Below are 20670 nucleotides of genomic sequence, written 5' to 3' on the forward strand. Positions count from 1 at the left end.
GAATAAAGGAAATGGCTACATGATACTGCTGAATGAACTTTGCAAAGACATTTGACAAAATACCACATGGAAAATTAGTACATAAGCTGGAGTAAATGGGAATGGATATGAGGTTGGTGGCATGGATAGAAGGGGGGGGGATGGCAGATAGATATTACAGTGTGGTGGAGTGGAATCGATGCAAATGAGGGTGACTTGTGGAGTGCCCCAAGGCTGTGTACTGGGACCACTACAATTTAATCTGTACATTAATGATATAGTGGAAGATTTGGGGGGGGGGGATATTCAAGTGTTTGCTGCTGTTGCAAAACTGAGGAAGGAAATAATAGATTTAGTTTATTTTCAACGAGGAAGGAAATAGTTGATAAAGGTGATAGATATCTTGCAGGATGACTAAAATAAATTGGCAGTGTGGGCAAAGAACAATCTTTGTCAATTTAATGTTGTAAAATGTAAGGTAATGCACTTCTCTGAGATGAAAAGGTTACATACTTTGTATCATATTGATGGTATTAGATTACAGGAGATTGATAATGCTAGGGATCTGGGGGGGGGGGGGGATGGTGGATAGAGTGATTTAAAATGCAGAGGACATATTGCAAGAATTGGTAAAATAGCTGAGAGAGGATTACTTGGATGTTGAAGAACACATTGACAAGTAAAAATAGGGATGTTAATATCCCTCGTTATAAAGCTATGATTTGGCCGTTGACTACCATGATTTGATCACCTGCGTATCCAGGGGACTGGGAAGTGGTGGAGAGGATTCAGAGATGAGTGACTAAGCTTGTGGTAGATCTGTGGAATGTTTCCTATGAGGATAGATTGAAGATGTGTGGATTGCAGAGTTTAGCTGCTGACAAGCAGAGAAACAGGAACATGATAGAAACTTATAAGTTACTGAAGGGATTCTACAAGACTGACACGAAAGAAAATTTGCAATACATGGGGAGTAGGAAAAAAACAAGAGATCACACTTCAAAGTTGTGTAAGAGTGTGGTTAGTAAGGGTGTGCAGACTAGGTTCCTTACTTGGAGAGTGATGAATAAGTGGAATGGATTTTCAGAAGCAGAGTTGTGAGCATCCCAACAGTGAATGAGTTGATATAAGATAAATGTTGTGTTAATGGATGATGTGGGTCTCCTGCAAAGAGTCTTTTGACTTCATGGAGTACCCATATAAATAATAATAATAATATAAAGATGAGATGTGTAATTCAAAAATAAAATCCTTGTTTTCATTTTAAAAATTTCCATATTTTAATAGAATTTTTAGCTAGTTATTAGATAGTCACATTCAATGAAAATATCTAAAAGCAGTTCTGTGATCGAATTACACTTTCAGATTATGTATATGTCCTTTGATGTTACAAATGTAGAAAATTGTCACTGTACACTCTGCTTTTATAGTAAAATTAACAGAAAACTGGAATGTAAATACATTTTTTTTTTAACAAAATCATTTTATTTTTATTTTCTAGATATCAATGAATGCGATATTCCAGGTTCATGTTCTCAGCAATGCATCAATACAAAAGGTAGTTTCAAATGTTCCTGTTTGCCAGGCTATAAAATAGAACCAAACAATCACCATCGATGCAAAGCTTTGGGTATGTAATCAGCATTTTTTTTTTTTTTTTTTTGTAAATTTCAACATTACTTGAGTTGGATGGATTTTAATGAAATATATTTTGCATCCACAGAAGATGGCATCATTCTTGTTGGATGGATTTTAAGGAAATTTGATATTTGTGTCTTCACCAGAATTTTAAACCCTTAATGTTTAAAATTCTGGTGGTTCCAAAAGTAAACCATAATTTATTAATTATGGTTTACTTTTGGAGAAATCTGATCTCTAGAGAGCATCTTCCCTGGGTGCTCTGTAGAGATTGAATAATGACCCATGGACCAACAGGATCCTAGGGGCTATCATCATGATAGGTATCTTGAGATAGGTTTGCTCTCTTGTTTCACTTTGAGACAGACTCTTTCTTTTACCTTTCCTATCTAGTCTCTCTTGACCAACTGACTACAATGCCATTACAGTAGCTGAGAGCTAGGAGTCTTTCCTTCCCTTACCTTAAGCTCTCTTTATATGTGTAGAAGGAACTCATGGTCAGGATAAAGACAGAGAAGGTGCACTTTGAGAATAAAACTCTGTCCTCTGGGTCAGGGGTTGAACAAGGGGTTGGCACTCCTTTCTTGTAAAAACACTTATTGCTGTGCATCCCCAAAAGAAAAATGAAACTATACAGCATTTAGCTGGAAAATTAGTGTTAAAAGACCTGAACTCAGATCTCCTAGCCATATCCCAGTGGGGCAACCTTGCAAACTTCGATTCCACCAAAACCTAGTTTTGTCTGATCTCTCGCATTCCTTCCCCTTTACCTAGAGATATCCAAACATGATCAGATTTCTCTTCTTGGACTGACTTGCATAACCAGTCTTTTGTGGCACAACCATATCTCAACTATAGCTTCTGCAGCCACCAAAAAACTTGGTGTACTTTTTCGCAAAAGACACTACTTCACAGCTGCTAACTCTATACAAAGCCCAAATCCACCCAGCCATAGAATATTGCTCCGATATTTGGGGTGGTGCACCAAAATCCTCTCTGAAATTGCTTGATTCTCTCCAGAAGAGGGCAATCCAGCTAATTAATGATCCCTCTCTCACAGATATTCAGTTTCTGCCTTGTATGTCTTCTGCAGATACTTTCATGGACAGTGTTCTGCTTAATGAGTTATTATTATTTCTCCACTCTCCTCCAAAATCATTAAAACAAGAGCCACTGCTAACCAACATCCTTTTAAGTCCACCTTAAAACTCACCAAACCAGCTTCACTGCCTCCTCTTTTATTCATTAACTTCTGTCTTTTAGATCAGTCTTCCCCAATGATTACAACCCTCAGCTGTTCAAACAAAATGTGAACAGACTCCTCCTTTCTTCTAGTCCTCTTGCCCACACACACAGCACTGGTGTGCTATAGATCTTGTGACCCTTCATGTGTGGATCAGATATAATAAAAATAATAATAAAATAAAATAAAAGTTGTTACTAATAAAACTTAGATTTTTTCAGTTCTGACAGAAACAAAAATAAGGGTACTGGATGTGAGATTGAAGGGGATTATATATAAGCATCTAGAGTGGCTGGATGAGGCAAGCAGAGTGTAAATGGATAAAAAAGTAGCTTTCTTTGTGGATAAAAAAAAATGGAAAAACTATTAAAAACTTGGAGGAATTCAATGAGTAGTTAATAAAAATAGCACTCAATATTTATAGAGTTGAAATGACCATCATAGGAACATATGCTCCAACAGAGGATGATGCATCAATATACCATATTTATTTGAATGTAACTCATCCTCATGTATATCTCACATCCTTGATTTTACTTTAAGAAAAAAGAAATTAAAAAGTTTCGCATATATCTCACACATGAAAAAAGATTAAAACTTTAAGAAATAGATAGTGAATGTTGTTATGGCAGAAATAGAAAAAACTTTCGAATGTGAAGACCGATGCGACCGTTATTCTTGGTGGTGTTACACCTTGTCTACAGCCCTTGGATGTATCATCAACAAACAATAGAAGGACTACATACAGAAATTCTACATGGAGTGGATGGCAGCTGGCAGCTATGACCTGGCTCTGGCAGGGAAGATTAAGAGACCATTATTAGAACTGTTGTGCAACTGGATTTTGAGAGTTTGGAACATGACTTCACCAGAAATAATTGCCAAGAGTTTTTTAAATACCGGCATCTCTAATGCTTTGGATGGGAACGAAGATGACGCTATTCGGGTAGATTGACAATGCACACAAGGAAACTGCTTTCAAGACTGGAAGCAGTGATAGTGAATAGGAGATTCTTTGTAAGTCATACCCATTTTTAATTTTTTTTAAATCATGGTGATCTTATGATTCTGAAATGATAAAAGGACAAGCAATAATGAAGCTGTTTGTTTTCATTTAATTACATATGATGAAGGTGAGGGGCCAATTGTGTAAATAATATTGATAATTAAAATTTAAATGCATTCATTTTATAAATAATGTGAGCAATTTATTTATTCATTCATATATGGTTTTCCCCCTTTCTCCCTGTTCGTTAGGAGGGTTGAGCCCATTTGATGAGGGATTAAGTATATGTATTTTATGACTATAAATTCATGTTTGTTTGTTCACAGGGTCAGTTTGCCTGTTCTAAGGGACAAAGCACACAAGTTTCTGGATGAAAAAAAAACTTTTACCTCTGTATGAGACCAGCTAACTCAACTTCAGTTGAAAAAGACCAGATTAAGGTTCCTTATATCTTGGACAGGAATCGAACCCAGGTCTTTCTGGGTTCGATTCCTATCCAAGCAGCTTCATCTATACTGACTGAGTTGCAGAGGCTCGCTCTATGTGAGCAATTAAAATTATAATGTATACTGAGGATTTAATTATAAACACCAATTTAGTTTTTTACTGAAAAACTTTAGTTTCTGAAAATCCCCACATATATATTATATCTCGCACCACAATTTTTAACTTTAATTTTGAGGAAAAATGTACAAGTTAAATTCAACTAAATATATTGGTGAAAGATGAGTTTGAGCAGTTGAGTGAATTGACAAAGACATGTAAAAATAACTAAGAGCTTTTTCAGCTTGGGTACTCAAACAGCAAATTTGATCAAAAGATTTGGCAGTTAACAGTCAGAAACTTTGGTAAGGATGTAGACATTGATAACAGTAAAAGATTGATCACATTGTGGGAAGTACAAGTGTGTCATTTGATGAATTCATACTCCAACATAAAGATATCCATAAATTTACTTGCATGCAGCATATGATAGGTTTTAGATCAATTATTGACCATCTGATTACAAAATGATAGATATGTTGCTTTATAATGGATGGGTAAGCATTGAGAGGTACAGAATGTAGCACAGACAACTACCTGTTACCTGCACAAATAATTGTGCCTTGAAGGGATAAAAGGAGAAATGACCAGATGGTGACATCAAGTTAGATGAACCATGATATATGGCCAGCTTTTTAAATAGAAAAGTGTTAGAGGATTGTATAAAAGTTGAATCAATCCAAAATTGAACGCACATGAGGACTGGAGTACTAATGAAATTTATAATCATATAGGGGGTCATTCATGATGTAGTTAAGGAAGTATTTGGTTTTGAAAGGAATTTAAATCACAGTAAAGCAGAGTGTATGACAGGAGGATCAGGATAAGTATTAAGTTATTAAGAGAAAAGTGAAACAAAATGTATGAAAATATAAGGAAGAATGTTGTAACACTGTTTTTCCTGAGCAGAGGCATACAAATGCTTTGGCATTGGGACAAGCCAAAGTGCCCATTTCAGAAGGGTGACAGAGGCAGGATATTATAATTATAATTGAAATTGTCACACTATAAAAGGCACTTAGCTACAAATTTTCGAAGGGTGCTAAAAGCATAGTCATGCTGCTGGTCTTGATCAGATCCTCTTATGCTATAACCAAGTCCAAAACTTTTTACCTCTTATTCTCTCCACCACATACTGCCTAAGTAAGTAATCCCAAAGAAGTCCATTAATTCAGTTCCTTTAGTACTTTACTGGCCTCCTCTGCCCAGTTTATATTGCTATAGTTGAAGCCCCCATAATGACCACTTACTTTGTATTTACAAACTAATTTGAATAAACATTTCCTGTTATCTATAGCAATATCCAACTAAATATCTTGTCTTATAAACTTCTATCTTGCAACATGTACTCTTAAAGCCATAAGTGTAATTTCCACTGTGATTCTCTTCCCTGAAATGACACATTTATTTCTTTTCATGAGTAATAACCCACCACTGCCTTCTCTCTCTCTTTATTTTAAAATATGCTATATCTTAAATTTCTGTCCCCTCCAGAACATCTCAGCTCTCAAGACTGAGTCTGAGACTAAGAGAGACTGAATCAGTCAATGCCAAAAACTCAGTCTCTTTATTCCTAATGCTTCAGGTTGTTAATATGTGTAGTACCATAACAATCAAGGTGGTTAGTTCTTTTGTCTAACTTTGATATGAGTTGTTTCATATGATGTGGGGAGTGGCAAATGTATTCATTAGCAAATGTGAGTAGTTTGTGAGAGAAAGGAGAGAACTGTAGAGAATTTGTTAGAAGTGTGTGCTAATTAGACAGAAGACTGTGAGGTTTTGAATGCAAGTGAGATCTCTAATGAATGATAATATGAGCAGAAAATACAGATATTGACATAGATTAAGAAATGATGTAAGTATGAATGGAATAGTAGAGTGTATAGCACTGGTAGAGGTGTGAAACAGGTGGAAGAGTGTGAGATAGGAAATCTGGGACTAGTGTCAAAAACCAGAAGAGTGTTATTCAATGAATGAAATCTCTATGACAAGACTACGATGAGTAGCCCATACATGGCTTTTATTTATCATAGCCCTTGCAGCATCTCATGTGTGGGATGGTTGGCCGGGTTGTTACTGTATCTGCTCTCCAGCCAAAAGGCTGTGGGTTCGAATCCTGCCATGGGTAAGGATGTTTGTGATTGTCTGTGAAAATACCAGTGGTGATGGTGATGATTGGTGGTAGATGGTGTAGATGATAAAAGTAGTTGCGGTTCATTGTAGTTGGTGGATTGAGTGGTGGAGACAGAGAGTTGTGGAGTAGATGCCCTCCCTCGATGAGTCTTTGGACTCCCTGGAGGTGTCATGTAATAATAATAATAATAATAATAATATTTAAAAAACAAAAAAAGAAGAAAAAGGAAAAAAAAAGTATTTCATACTATGAAATGGAAGTTGGACAGATTGAAAAATTGTTTATGTCTCAAGAAAGCCAAGAAAAGAGATTAAATATATATTTTTTCACTCTTTTTATGTTCTTTATCTGCAAAAGAAACAGAAAAGGGTAAAATATATAGTGATGTATGGTGATTCTATAATTATGCTGGATGAGTGATAATGAAAGCACATTTTCCAAGACACTGAAAATTCATGGCATGACTGAGGCTTTAAGGAAAGTAAGCAGATCATATAGAAGATATAATTGTATTAGTGTAAACAAATGTGTTTGAAAGGTAATAAATAGGTATGAAAGAAGATATGAAAATGTTGTAGAATGAGAAAAAAAAAAAAAGAAGTGCAAAAGAGTCAAGTTTGTGAGTCTCCTGCCAAAGGATCACATGAATGAGCCAATACAGTGAGCAGTAATTGTTGATGATTCCACGTGTGCACTGTGCAGAAATGATGTACAGTATGTTGATCTATGGAGTGCTTTTGATGGTAGAGAGTATTTGTACTTGTAGAATGGATTACATTTGAGTATGAGTTGTGGTACCTAGGTACTTGGAGAAATTAGTATTCAGGAAAACTATGTGCTTGAGAGCTTGGACACTTGCATGAAAGTGTGACATAGAAATTGTTGTTAGAGAGAGAGAGAGAGAGAGAGAGAGAGAAAATGATGGTATGAAAAGTGTGGTTAATAGTGGGATTAGTTTTATCAGATAAAGCCAGTGATTGTGGCAGTAGAGTAAGGAATTTGGTTGATATATCAGATCAGACTGCTTATGTGAACCAGTCAGGCTTGAAGAGTTAATTTAATATGCATCAGCCTGGTAGTTAGTTATCATGCATATTTACCAATGCTAAATTGTTTGGTAGTAGTAATAATACAGGCATTGGATTTTTTGAGGCTCTTTTGGTATGAAGTAGACAGAATCATCATCAGGAATAAAGATGGTGAATTTTTATCATTGGTAAATGATAAGGAACCAACAGTTACTAGCATTTAGTGAGATCTGGCTGATAGAAGAGGGTAACTCTACAAGAATAGAATATGGGGGGGAGGGTTCAAGTGTATTTCTGGAAGGACAAGCAGGATAGAAAGGGTGGGGGAGTAGTATTGATAATGATCACAGAGGGTTTAAATCCATCATAGAGATCCTGATGATGTTAGCAGTGGTGGTAGTAGTAATAATAATACAGGCAGTGGATTATTTGAGACCCTTTGGTATGAAGCAGATGTTAACAGAACACAATATGCAGTTGGATGCTACTATAGGTCAGATGAATGAGTGTCAGAATCTTCTATAAGAACTGTGAAATGACAAATAACTGTTATAGATACCAGTAGAACTATTATTATGGATGATATAGAGCAAGAATATTGGATCTAGTAATACTACATGAGAATGTCTATCTAAATGAGAAAGCTGTTTTGCCTCCCATCAGAGAGAATGATCATGCAATTTTAACTTGGGAAGTGGCAAATGATGTGAAGCTATATAAAAAAAAGGACGTGTGCTGAACTATAAGGTAGGTAGAATGAGTGAGAATGCAGTCGAATGCTTAGCATGAAAAACAGCATAGTAGAGTTATCATTAGTGCATTATTATTATTATGGGTATCTCCATGGAGTTAGTAAACTCATCGCAGGAGACCCAAACTATCAAAACAATATCTATCATATCTCTTCTTGAATTCATTTATAGGCGAAGAACTCACAACTGAGTCAGGCAATGCATTCCGCTCATTTATCACCCTCTAGACAAAAAATCTTGTTCTCACACTCTTGTTAACCACACTTTTCCTTAATTTCCAGGGATGACCTTTTGTTCTTCCATCACTATCACACAGCTGAAACATTTACCCTGCATCAATCTTATAAAAACCTTTTAGTAATTTAAATGTTTCTATCATATCCCTTCTTCTCCGCCTATCAACCAACCTCTGCAATCCACAAGCTCCCAATCTATCAATGTAGGGAGCATTTTTTACATCACTTAACAACTTGGTCACTCTCCTCTGAACCCTCTCCACAATCTCCTCATTGCCAAGAAATCCAGGTGACCAGACCTGAGCACAGTAATCCAAATGAGGAAGTATCAATGCTTTATAAAGGGGAATAATAACCTCTTTATCTCTGGATGTTAGTGTGTTCCTCAATAACCAAATAATCCTATGTGCAGTAATGTGTCCCCTGAACTTCATCTCCCTATCACCAACATCCCTAAGTCCCTAGCCTCATCAGTATCTAGGAGTACCGTTCCATCAATGTAGTACACAGCTAGTAATCTTTTAATCCCAAAATAATTTTATATAATAACTTTACACTTTTCCACATTGAACTGACATCCATTAACTTTTGCCCATTTTGCCAGCTTAAAATCATCCTGCAAACTCTCAACATCAGCTTGATTTTTTTTGTGCTACCCAACTTTGTATCATCAGCAAACAACTGAATATCTCCCTTTAAGCCATTTCCTATATCATTTATGTACAAATTAAACAATAATGGCCCAAGCACAGAGCTCTGAGGCACACCACTGGTCACCTGCCTCATCTTGGACTCTGCTCCTCCATACACCACTTTCTGGTATCTCTCCCTGAGCCATTCTCTTATCCATGTCACCAGTTTAATATCCATCCCCATCTGCCCCAATTTGTGCAATGTATTCCATGGGGTATCCTGTCAAAAAAAGCCTTAGCGAAATCCAGAAGTACCACTGTGTAGCCATTTCCTTTGTCCAACTCAGATGTCATTCTATTATAAAAAGTTAATAAATTGCTAAGGCAGATTGACTTTTAACAAAACCATGTTGGCTCCCTTAGAGTATCATATCCTGATCCACCCATTCTTGAATTTTGTCTTTAACCAACTTTTCCAATACTTTTACCACCACTCTTGAAATGGTGATTGGCCTGTAATTAACTACCACAGTTTTAGAGCCACCTTTATGCAAAGGAACTACTTTGCCTTCCTCCCTTCCTTCCACTCCATAGGGACCATACCAGAGTTCAAACTTAAGTTAAATAACCAAGTAAGAGGTGTTGACAATTCCTTTGCACATTCATGCAACACCCGAGCTGATATTCCATCTAAACCAAGAGCAGTGTTTGCATTTAAATTCTGCAATATTCTAAGTACCTCTGATTTCTTAACTTCATTTCTCACATTAGTTATTGCTACAGGTACAGAGATATCCTCACGTGGGTGATAGACTTTTGAAAAGTGATCACTCAGTAACTCGACTATTACATCTGATTTTGTCACCTCAATACCATCAGCACCCACTAACGTTATCCTTCCGAAGTCATTCTTCCTTTTACTTGCCACATAGTGGAGGAACCCTTTGGGATTACCCTTGATCTCCTTGGCTAAGGTCTTCTCATAAACTGATTTAGCTTTTCTTACTATGCTGGTAACCTTCCTAGCTTGAGCCTTGTGCTGCTCATGGGTGTACTGATCACCTTTCTCCTTGTAAATTCTCCATAACATTTTCTTTTTTTGCAGATCAAGTTTGATACTACTACTCACCCGTCTAACTCCTACCTTGTTTGTCTTCCTGACCATGGGACACAATCTGATATTGCCGTCTTCCTCAGATACCCACTGATTTTATCCCATGCACTGCTAACATCTTTCCCCTGCAATATGTTCTACCATGGGATGGCTGCAAGCTCACTCCGAAGCTTGTTATAATTGCCTAAACTGTAGTTTTGTATGTACCCCTTCTTAAGAGAGAAATCCACAAATTTTGCAACCTCCCAAGTCAATACCACATGATCGCTCTCACCAATTGGAGGTAACGAGGACACCTTACTTATGTATATATCCTCTGAACCAGTGACCAGGTCTAACACTCTCACACTACGTGTCCCTTCAGTTATGTGCTGTTTCAAGTAATTATCTCGTAGAAGATGTATGAAATACATTTCCTTTTTGCCATGTGATATTTCCTCATTCCAATTGATATCACCATAATTAAAATCCCCTATAATAATCAGTAACCCTGCACTCATTGCACTAATTTGCTGATGCATGAATTCAATGTACCCCCCCCCTGGCCTATAGCAGCAACCAACTGTATATTTGGTTGCATTGGTCACTATTTCACACCAGGCTGCCTCAAATAAACTATCATTCACATGTCTGTCATGATATACTACTTTCTATGGTTGCAACTCATCAGCTGTCATCAACAGTACTCCTCCCCCCCATTCTATCTTCTCTATCCTTCCTGAAAATACTGTACCCATCACATTCAATTCCATTGACCACATCTTCTGCTGACAGCCAAGTTTTGCTAATGCCTACAACTTTTGGTGAGGATGCACTAACTAATGCCAAAAATTCTTCACTCTTATTTCGAATGCTTCTTGCATTGGTATACAAAAATTGCAGATTCCCTTTAGTTCTTGTCACTAATTTCGGTAGTCCCATGCCGATTGTTATCCACTCTGTTCTGCAATTTATTCTGCGAATAAGGATCAACAAATATACAAGCACTGCTTAAGTTTCTCCCTTTTTTTCAATTTTAGTTTCCCTGCCCAATTACTTCGACTTGTTCAGAAAACAGTAACTTCATCAATCACTTATGATCTTCCATGTTCAGATGCAATCCATCTCTTGCATACAGCTGTCTTTTTCCTTCAAACACACTCCAGACATCAACAAATTCCAGACCTCTTTTTTTTGCACATTCTTGCAATCATATCATTCATTATCATTGCTCGTCTACTTAACTCATAATTGTCAAAATGAGGCAGCAGCACACACACTATCCTCCCATTGTCACTTTTCTTCTTCACGATATCTAACAATGTTCTTAAATCTTTTACTACCCGATTTATACTACCATTCAGGTCATTTGTACCCACCATAACTATCATCTTTTCTGCATCATGCTCTCTTTATTGCTAAAGCCATTCTCTCTTTTGTTGCACCAGCCAAGCACTCCTCAGGCATACCACTCTCCATATCCTTAATCATAGAATCACCATATATTTTACTACTCATAATTTCATCCAAGTCCAAACAAGAGTCACTCACGGTCTCATTTTCTATGCTATTTGGCATGACTCTCCCAGTTTCATTACTGAATGCTCTTTTACTTAATCCCTCGCTCTTACGACATCTCGTTTCTTCTAGACCTCTTGTGCTTTCATTCTGTTGACTCCCAATCACTCCCATACTATTTATTACTTCATCGATCACCAAAGACTCCCATACTTAATCTTGTTCTAGTTATTTCAGCTAAAGTAATCTCTATATTTCTAATTTCTCTATTCAACACATTTAACTCAGTTTTAATTTCCAGAACCTCCTTACTGAGCACTTCCAATTCCTCTTGCAGAAGATGAAGATTACTTTTCATTTTCATGAACTCCTGCCGAAGTTCTTCCACTATGGTCCCAATGTCTGCTTCCATTTATAATCACTCCAACCTATCACGACACTTCTCATATACGTTGACATTTTCATTCTTCTCATTTAGCCAAACAGTCCACAGATCCTTCACATTATTCGGCGCATACATGTAGCAGTTTCCACAACGCATCCATTGCAAAAAATCCAATGCAGAGCCAGACTTTTGTATAGAAGTCCTCCAAGCCGCTGACGTATGTCTATTGTTGGATGCCATCTTTAGATACTGAAGTAGTGAAACAGCAGCGAAAACACAATATATATAACAGAGTTTCAAACAATAACACCACTGAAGGACTTGTATCCAACCAAAGCACAATTGGAGCACAATTTGAGACAAAAAGCCACACTATACTTTAATTTAAAAACACGTTTTCTAGCATAACTCAACATGACCGCTACATTCACTAGAGACACTCAAAAAATTATTATATGACACCTTCAGGGAGTCCAAAGACTCATCGAGGGAGGGCATCCTCTCTAAACCAACTCTCCATCTCCACCACTACAACTACTTTCTTCATCTATAACCAACGCCATCCATCACTTTCACAGACAATCACAGACATCCATGCCCATGGCAGGATTCAAACCTGCGCAGCCTTTTGGCTGGAGAGTGGATACACTAACCACACGGCCAACCAGGCCAGCAAGTGGTTGTAAGTGGTTATTATTATTATTATTATTCAGGCCTCCATGGAGTTAAAACACTCATTGTGGGAGGTCCTTCCTAAGAACATAAAGTCTGTCAAGACTCATTGAGGGGAGGTCCCCCCTAAGAAACACAAAGTCTGTCATACCACTCTTTAAACTCATTGACCGTTCTCACTCCCACCACTCCATCAGGCAATGCATTCCACAGTTCAACCACCCTCCACGCAAAGAAACCACTCCTTACCCTATTGCTCACAGTTTGCATTCGTAACTTCCAGGGATGGCCTCTTGTCATCATTCCTTCCCGCTGTTCAACCAAGCAAAAGAACTCCCCAGTGTCAACCCTGTAACCACCTCTCAACAGTTTAAAAGTCTCATTCATATCACCTCTCCTTCTTCTATCCACCAAACTCTGCAGTAAACATTCCCTCAGCCGATCCTCATAACTATCCTTGTACAGTCCTGAAACCATCTTTGTCATCCGTCTTTGTATCCTTTCCACAGTTAATTTATCCCCTTCAAATCCTGGGGACCAAATCTGAGAACAATAGTCTAAGTATGGTCTGATCAGAGACTTATACAATGGAATGATAACCCTCTTATCTCTGCAGGTCAGTGTCCTTCTCATAATTGCAGCAATCCTCTGTGTTACCTTCACCACCTTTGCAATATGTCGCCTAAACTTCAAGTTTCTATCAATCATCAACCACAGATCTCTTATCTCCCCTACTTCCTCCAGTATAACTCCTCCAATAGAGTATGCAGCATCCTATCGATGTTTCCCAAACCTCAAGACCTTACATTTTGCTGCATTAAACTGACAGTCCCCATTCATTTGTCCATCTATCTAGCTTATTTAAATCCTCTTACAAGGCTACCACATCTGCACTATTACTAATAATCCTTCCCAGCTTCACATCATTCACAAACAACTGAATATACCCTTGCAATCCATTGGCAATGTCATTGATATAAAGGTTAAACAATATAGGTCCTAGTACTGAGCATTGTAGAACCCCACTTGTAACCCTCTGCCTCCTTGAAACTGCTCCACCATACACAACTCTCTGATACCTATCAGACAGCCAATCCTGAATCCAGTTGACCAATCTGACATCCAGACCCATGTTCTGCAACTTGAATATCAGCTTATCATGTGGCACCCTGTCAAATGCCTTCACTAAGTCTAAGAAAATTGCAGTATATGCCTTTCCCTCATCTAATGTTCTTGTAACTTTATTATAAAAGGCTAGCATATTGCTAAAACAAGAGCGCCCTTTCACAAATCCATGTTGACTCTCACAGATAACATTACCCTCATCTGCCCAATGCTGTATATGGTCCCTCACTACTTTCTCCAAGATCTTAACAACTACTGATGACACACAGACTGGCCTATAATTAGACACTTCCAGTCTGTTACCACCCTTATGCAATGGCACTATCTTACTTTCCTTCCATTCCCTGGGCACCTTTGCCGAAGCCAGACTTTCATTGAAAAGATAGGTAAAATCACTGTCAGTTCCCTAGCACCTTCTCTCAAAACTCGTGGTGAAATACCATCCAGTCCCAAAGCTTTACTGACATCCAGAGTATTCAGTATCTGAAACACACTCACCTCCTGTATCTCTAAACCTTGAACCAGCCCTATCCCTCTAGCATTAAAACTGACTCCTCTAGGATGAAATACTCCAAAAAAGTGTTCATCGAACAATTCCACTATGTCCTCTGCATCAGTCACTCTGTTCCCATTTATAAGTGGTCAAAGGATGTCTGAATGAAGCTATATTTGGATACATCCGTAGATTAAAGAGAATAAATTGTCAGAGTGTTAAATGAATGCATGAATAAGAATTTGAAGCCAGGCATGCATAAAAAGAAAATGTTGCTGATTCCATACCAAGAGAAAGGCAATGACTAGCATTAGGGAAAATGTAAAAAAGCAGGTTTTATCTTTCCCCTATTATGAGGAAAGCAAAATTCTGATAATAAATATCTATTATGACATAACTGTGCATGATCAGCAAATATATATTAGCTTCAAGACCAATCCCCATATCATTAATATACAAGTTAAACAACCTAAGCACAGAGTCCTGCAATATTTCATAGGCAAAAGAAAATCCATGGAAGAATAACCTTAGTGTATGAAAAGGATAGGAAATTATCATATGCTTTAGAAATAGAGTTAAGTGATCACCATAGTAAAGTATACATCCCAGGCAGTCCACTAGCTATATAGCTGCTTCCATGGAACTAGGTGAAAAGATAGAGGTAATGAGTTGGGGGTATAAAGCACTATTGCCTATTGCATATGCTTGATTTTAACATAGCAGTTGGATTAGATGATATATCAGTAGAATGCTAAAGAAACATACAAAAGAATTTGCAGTATCTCTGACTTGGTTATTCCCCTTGAATCTCAACATGGGCATGCACAAATCCTAATGAGTAGAAGAATACAAGATAATTCCATTACAAAAGTGGGGATAGAACAGAAAGCAGTTATAGACCAATCAGTATCTCTTGAGTGATCATTATTGTGCTGGAGAGGATAATTAAGATATGCATCCAGAGGTAAGTAGATAGGAACTTATTCTCCTATAAAGGGCAAGCATAGGTTTTGTTAAAGGGGTGGATCTTGTTTTAGTAATTTGCTCACATTTTATAAAGATATTTGAAGCATATCCAGAAAGTAAGGTTCATACCTGCATCACAAAATTCTGCCATCTGTGAGTTCAACTAATGAGTCACACTGTTCTTTAGTCCTTCTTCTTCAGAGTGCTGAGATGGGAGCTGTAGATTCATATGCAGGAACAAGAGGTTGTCACTGGGTGTGAGGTTGGGGTGTTAAGGTGGATGGTTGAAAAGTTCTCAACCAAACTACTGAATTTACTGGACAGTTCGAGCTGCAATGTGCACTCATACATTGTCATGCAAAAGCATGACCACTGACAACAGCATTCCTTGTCTTTTGTTCTGGATCACTCATCTGAGTTTCTTCAGCATTTCACAATATGCATTAGTATTAATTGTGGTTCCCTGCTGAAGAAAATTGATGAGCAAGATCCTATTTTGGTCCAGAAGACAGTGTTATAATTTTTTTGACTGATTGAGCCTATTTGAATTTTTTTTGCTTTCGGAGATTATGAATGGCACCACTGCATTGATTGCTGTTTTGACTCACTGTTTGTGTACAAAATCCATGTTGTATTCACCAGTTATAATACTAGAAAAAAGTTGATCTCCTGATTCCACTCAGTGCTGTTTATGTACATCAGTCAGCATTTTTGGGACCCATCTGGCACACAGTTTTTCTTATACCTCAGCTTTTCTGTCACAATTTCATGAATGCTTGAGTGCGAAACTTCTGGGAATTCAAAAGAAAGTTCTGTAATTGTGAAATGATTCTCACAAATTTTCATTTTCACTCTTTCCACCAATCATCTGTCACCACACTTGGCTGGCCACTGCACTCTCCATTGTGAACATCGTGGCACCCTTCTTTAAACAAACGACATCATTGCCTACTCTTACTGTCACTCATGACATTAAGACCGTAAACCTTACATGGTCGGTAGTGAATTTTTGCAGCACTATTGTTTTTCCTACAAAAACTATATCATACTGTGAACCTTGCAAATGGCAGGATTTTTTATCACAGCATTTATTATAAATTATGTAAATTATATAATGATGTATGTATTGTAATGATTGTGTAGTTCAGTGGAAGTGGCATGTTGTTACACCCCGATATCTTAAGAATGTAAAATTCTCAGCTATCATGGTGTAACATGAAGAATAAATAAAATAAATTAAAAAACTTGCATAAAAGATAATAGTTGAATTAATTAAAAGAAAAAGAAAGGTTCTTGCATCCAATAAAATATATAAAATATAAAGGATTTGTTAAACTAACTAACAAAAGAAAGAATGTATTAATATTGTGATATGATTTAAATAAGAAAAGTTAAATAAATAAGACAGAAAAGGATTAGTCATAAAAGATGGTATGTGAGAGGCTAGAGATTAAGTTATTAAGGAAATTCGTAAAAAATTTTTGGAAAGGGGATTAAATTAGAGGCTAGCAAAGGAAAACAACAGACTATCACTCAGGGCCAATTCCCAGATTGAGACATCGTTACGGGCCCGCTGATCAAATGACGTTTGGCAGAAAAATGGCACCGTAATTGGTCAGTGAAGTAAAAACAAGTAGGGGGGGGTGGAGAAAAGAAGTTAGAAAAAGTGCCGTTAGGAGAACAGGTATAAAAGGGTCGGAACCCCCCCCCCCCCACGAGGCTTTTCTTGGTTTTGGTTTTGATTCTGTTCCAGGAGAGTCCTTCGCGAGCTCTTTCGTAGGGATTTCACGGTGTTTTCCTGAGAGGCGAGGTAGGTGTTATATCTCCCACGCCACAATACGGAAACGAAAGTGAGCGGAATTTCGGTTCCATATTTCCTATGTGAGAAGCGAAGAATGCCATAAAGTCGAGGAAAAGAAAGCATATTCTTTGTGTTCCAACTTCAGTGACAACTACGAGAAGGGGAAAGAAGTAAAGAAATCAATGTCCACATGGCGAGTTGCATAGCCGATATATAGATGATTCAAAGTGTGTTCGGAGTTACGAAAAGTTAAGCCAGCGTAAGTCTAGTTCAACTCTAAAAAGAACGTAGGAGAAGCAGATTATCGGTGAGGTTATATTATTATTATTATTCAGGCCTCCAAGGAGTCAAAAGACTCATCGAGGGAGGTCCTTTCTAAGACATAAAGTCTGTCAAGACTCATCGAGGGGAGGTCCCCTCTGAGAAACACAAAGTTTATCATACCACTCCTTAAACCCACTGACCGTTCTCGCTCCCACCACTCCATCAGGCAATGCATTCCACGGCTCAACTACCCTCCACACAAAGAAACCACTCCTTACCCTCTTGCTCACAGTTTCCTTTCATAACTTCCAGGGATGGCCTCTTGTCATCACTGCTTCCCGCTGATCAACCAAGCGAAAGAACTCCCCAGTGTCAACCCTGTAACCACCTCTCAACAGTTTAAAAGTCTCAATCGTATCACCTCTCCTTCTTCTATCCACCAAACTCTGCAGTCCACATTCTCTCAGCCGATCCTCATAACTATCTTTGTACAGTCCTGAAACCATCTTTGTCATCCGTCTTTGTATCCTTTCCACAGTTAATTTATCCCCTTCAAATCCTGGGGACCAAATCTGAGAACAATAGTCCAAGTGTGGTCTGATCAGAGACTTATACAACGGAATGATAACCTTCTTATCTCTGCAGGTCAGAGTCCTTCTCATAATAGCAGCAATCCTCTGTGTTACCTTCACCACCTTTGCAATATGTCCCCTAAACTTCAGGTTTCTATCAATCATCAACCCCAGATCTCTTGTCTCCCCTACTTCCTCCAGTATAACTCCTCCCATAGAGTATGCAGAATCCCATCGATGTTTCCCAAACCTCAAGACCTTACATTTTGCTGCATTAAACTGCCCCATTCATTTGCCCATCTATCTAGCTTATTTAAATCCTCTTGCAGGGCTACCACATCTGCACTATTACTAATAATCCTTCCCAGCTTCGCATCATCCGCAAACAACTGAATATCCCCCTGCAATCCACTGGCTATGTCATTGATATAAAGGTTAAACAATATAGGTCCTAGTACTGAGCCCTGTGGGACCCCACTTGTAACCCTCTGCCTCCTGGAAACTGCTCCACCATACACAACTCTCTGATACCTATCAGACAGCCAATCCTGAATCCAGTTGACCAATCTGACATCCAGACCCATGTGCTGCAACTTAAATATCAGCTTATCATGTGGCACCCTGTCAAATGCCTTCGCCAAGTCTAAGAAAATTGCAGTATATGCCTTTCCCTCATCTAATGCTCTTGTAACTTTATTATAAAAGGCTAGCATATTGCTAAAACAAGAGCGTCCTTTCACAAATCCATGTTGATTCTCACAGATAACATTACCCTCATCTGCCCAATGCTGTACACGGTCCCTCACTACTTTCTCCAAGATCTTAACAACTACTGATGACACACAGACTGGCCTATAATTAGACACTTCCAGTCTGTTACCACCCTTATGCAATGGCACTATCTTACCTTCCTTCCATTCCCTGGGCACCTTTGCCAAAGCCAGACTTTCATTGTAAAGCCACGTTAAAGGTATTGTCAATTCGCTAGCACATTCTCTCAAAACTCGTGGAGAAATACCATCCAGTCCCACAGCTTTACTGACATCCAGAGTACTCAGTATCTGAAACACACTCTCCTCCTGTACCTCCAGACCTCGTACCAGTCCTATCCCTCTAGCATTAAAACTGACTCCTCTAGGATGAAATACTCCAATAAAGTGTTCATTGAACAATTCCACTATGTCCTCTGCATCAGTCACTCTATTCCCATTTTTATCCCACAATATCATTCTTCCACAGTCATTTCTCCTCCTACTGGCCACATAGCTAAAAAATTCCCTAGGATTTTCTTTGGATCTTAGGGCCAATCTCCTCTCATATTCCAGTTTCGCTTTCCTTACCACACGAGTCACTCTTCTGGCCTGTGTCTTATATTCCTCATGCATCTCTTCACCTGTCTCCTTATATCTCTTCCATAGCCTCTTTTTCACATGCAATTCCTGTTTAATATTGTAAAACATCCACGAGCCAGCCAGGATTCGAACCTGGAATCTTCTGATCCGTAGTCAGACGCGTTATCCGTTGCGCCACTGGCCCACACACGACAACATATCAAGCTAGTTCAATCAGAAGAAGGTAAAGGTCCATATAAAAAAACCCAAGAAAGAAAGGTACTGTAAAATATGTCTAATGTTAACTAAAATTTGTCTGTGATAAGTATCATTATTCTAATACGGAACTGTTGAAGTGACCAAGGAAAATTTATACTAGGACTTTAGTATCTGACAGAATATATTAAAAGTAAGCTGGCTGGTGTTAATGTTATGTGAAAAATTAAGTGTCCTGAGAATTTTACATGTCTATTGTAATGTATTGGAAAGTTAAAATGTCATAGTTGTGTGAATGCAGAAAAAGGTTTAGTTAATCTACTTAAGTTTGAATAGTTAAATAGTGTGAATTAATTTTATTTGTCCATGTCAAATGAATTTACGTGTTGAATGTGTACGGAGGCATGATCATAATACTAGTTATATGTTAGTGGAGTAAATGGTTTAATTAATCTACTTAAGTTTGAAGAGTTAGATAATGTGAATTAATCTTATTTGTCCATGTCAAGTGAATTTATGTGTTGAATTGTTATGGCGGCATGATCGTAATACTCATTGTAGGATCATAGCCTAATTACTTGTAATAAGCTAATGTTAGTTTGTGAGTATTTAGTTTAGCATTAAATTGAGTAATAACAAAAAAATTGAAGTGTACCATGTTGAGGAATTTAATAAACCTTTGTTCAATGTTAAAAGAGTTGTCTGAAATTGCTGTCCAATGCACCACTTGAAAAATTATGAACCTAATCATGCGGGAAATTAATGTTAAGAAACAAGATAAAGTGTCACGACTGCAACATAGTTACACTTTCAGACATATTTGAGTTCTTTCTCCTTGTTTTTGTATATAATATCTTAAACTAAATATCCCAAAAGGCGCAGTATAAATACAAATATTAGAGGTACTAAGGGGAGAAATAACTTAAGTATTAGTAAGAATTTTGGTGATATCTCGTGCGTAGATAATAGAAGAACATAGATAAGCGGGAATTATTAGATAGAGTAAAAAGCGTAAAATGGGACACAACAATGTACTTTTTTTT

General features: G+C 37.7%; 1 protein-coding gene and 1 non-coding gene across 4 annotated transcripts in view; one reads left to right on the forward strand and one right to left on the reverse strand.

Annotated features, from left to right (window-relative positions):
* LOC150092591 (low-density lipoprotein receptor-like) overlaps positions 1 to 20670 on the forward strand; it is a 400302-nt gene that overhangs the window by 122784 nt on the left and 256848 nt on the right. For all 3 annotated transcript variants that reach the window (XM_090414387.1, XM_090414386.1, XM_090414388.1), the window contains one exon: positions 1481 to 1609. In XM_090414387.1, the coding sequence (XP_090270513.1) occupies positions 1481 to 1609 (129 nt within the window). The remainder of the gene's footprint in view (positions 1 to 1480; positions 1610 to 20670) is intronic.
* TRNAR-ACG (transfer RNA arginine (anticodon ACG)) lies at positions 19544 to 19616 on the reverse strand. The gene has a single exon. It is a non-coding gene; the product is annotated as a tRNA-Arg (tRNA).

Source organism: Typopeltis vanoorti, chromosome 25, assembly GCF_054136105.1.
Source record: "Typopeltis vanoorti isolate ZY-2024b chromosome 25, IOZ_Tvanoo_1.0, whole genome shotgun sequence".
Taxonomy (NCBI): Eukaryota; Metazoa; Arthropoda; class Arachnida; order Uropygi; family Thelyphonidae; genus Typopeltis; species Typopeltis vanoorti.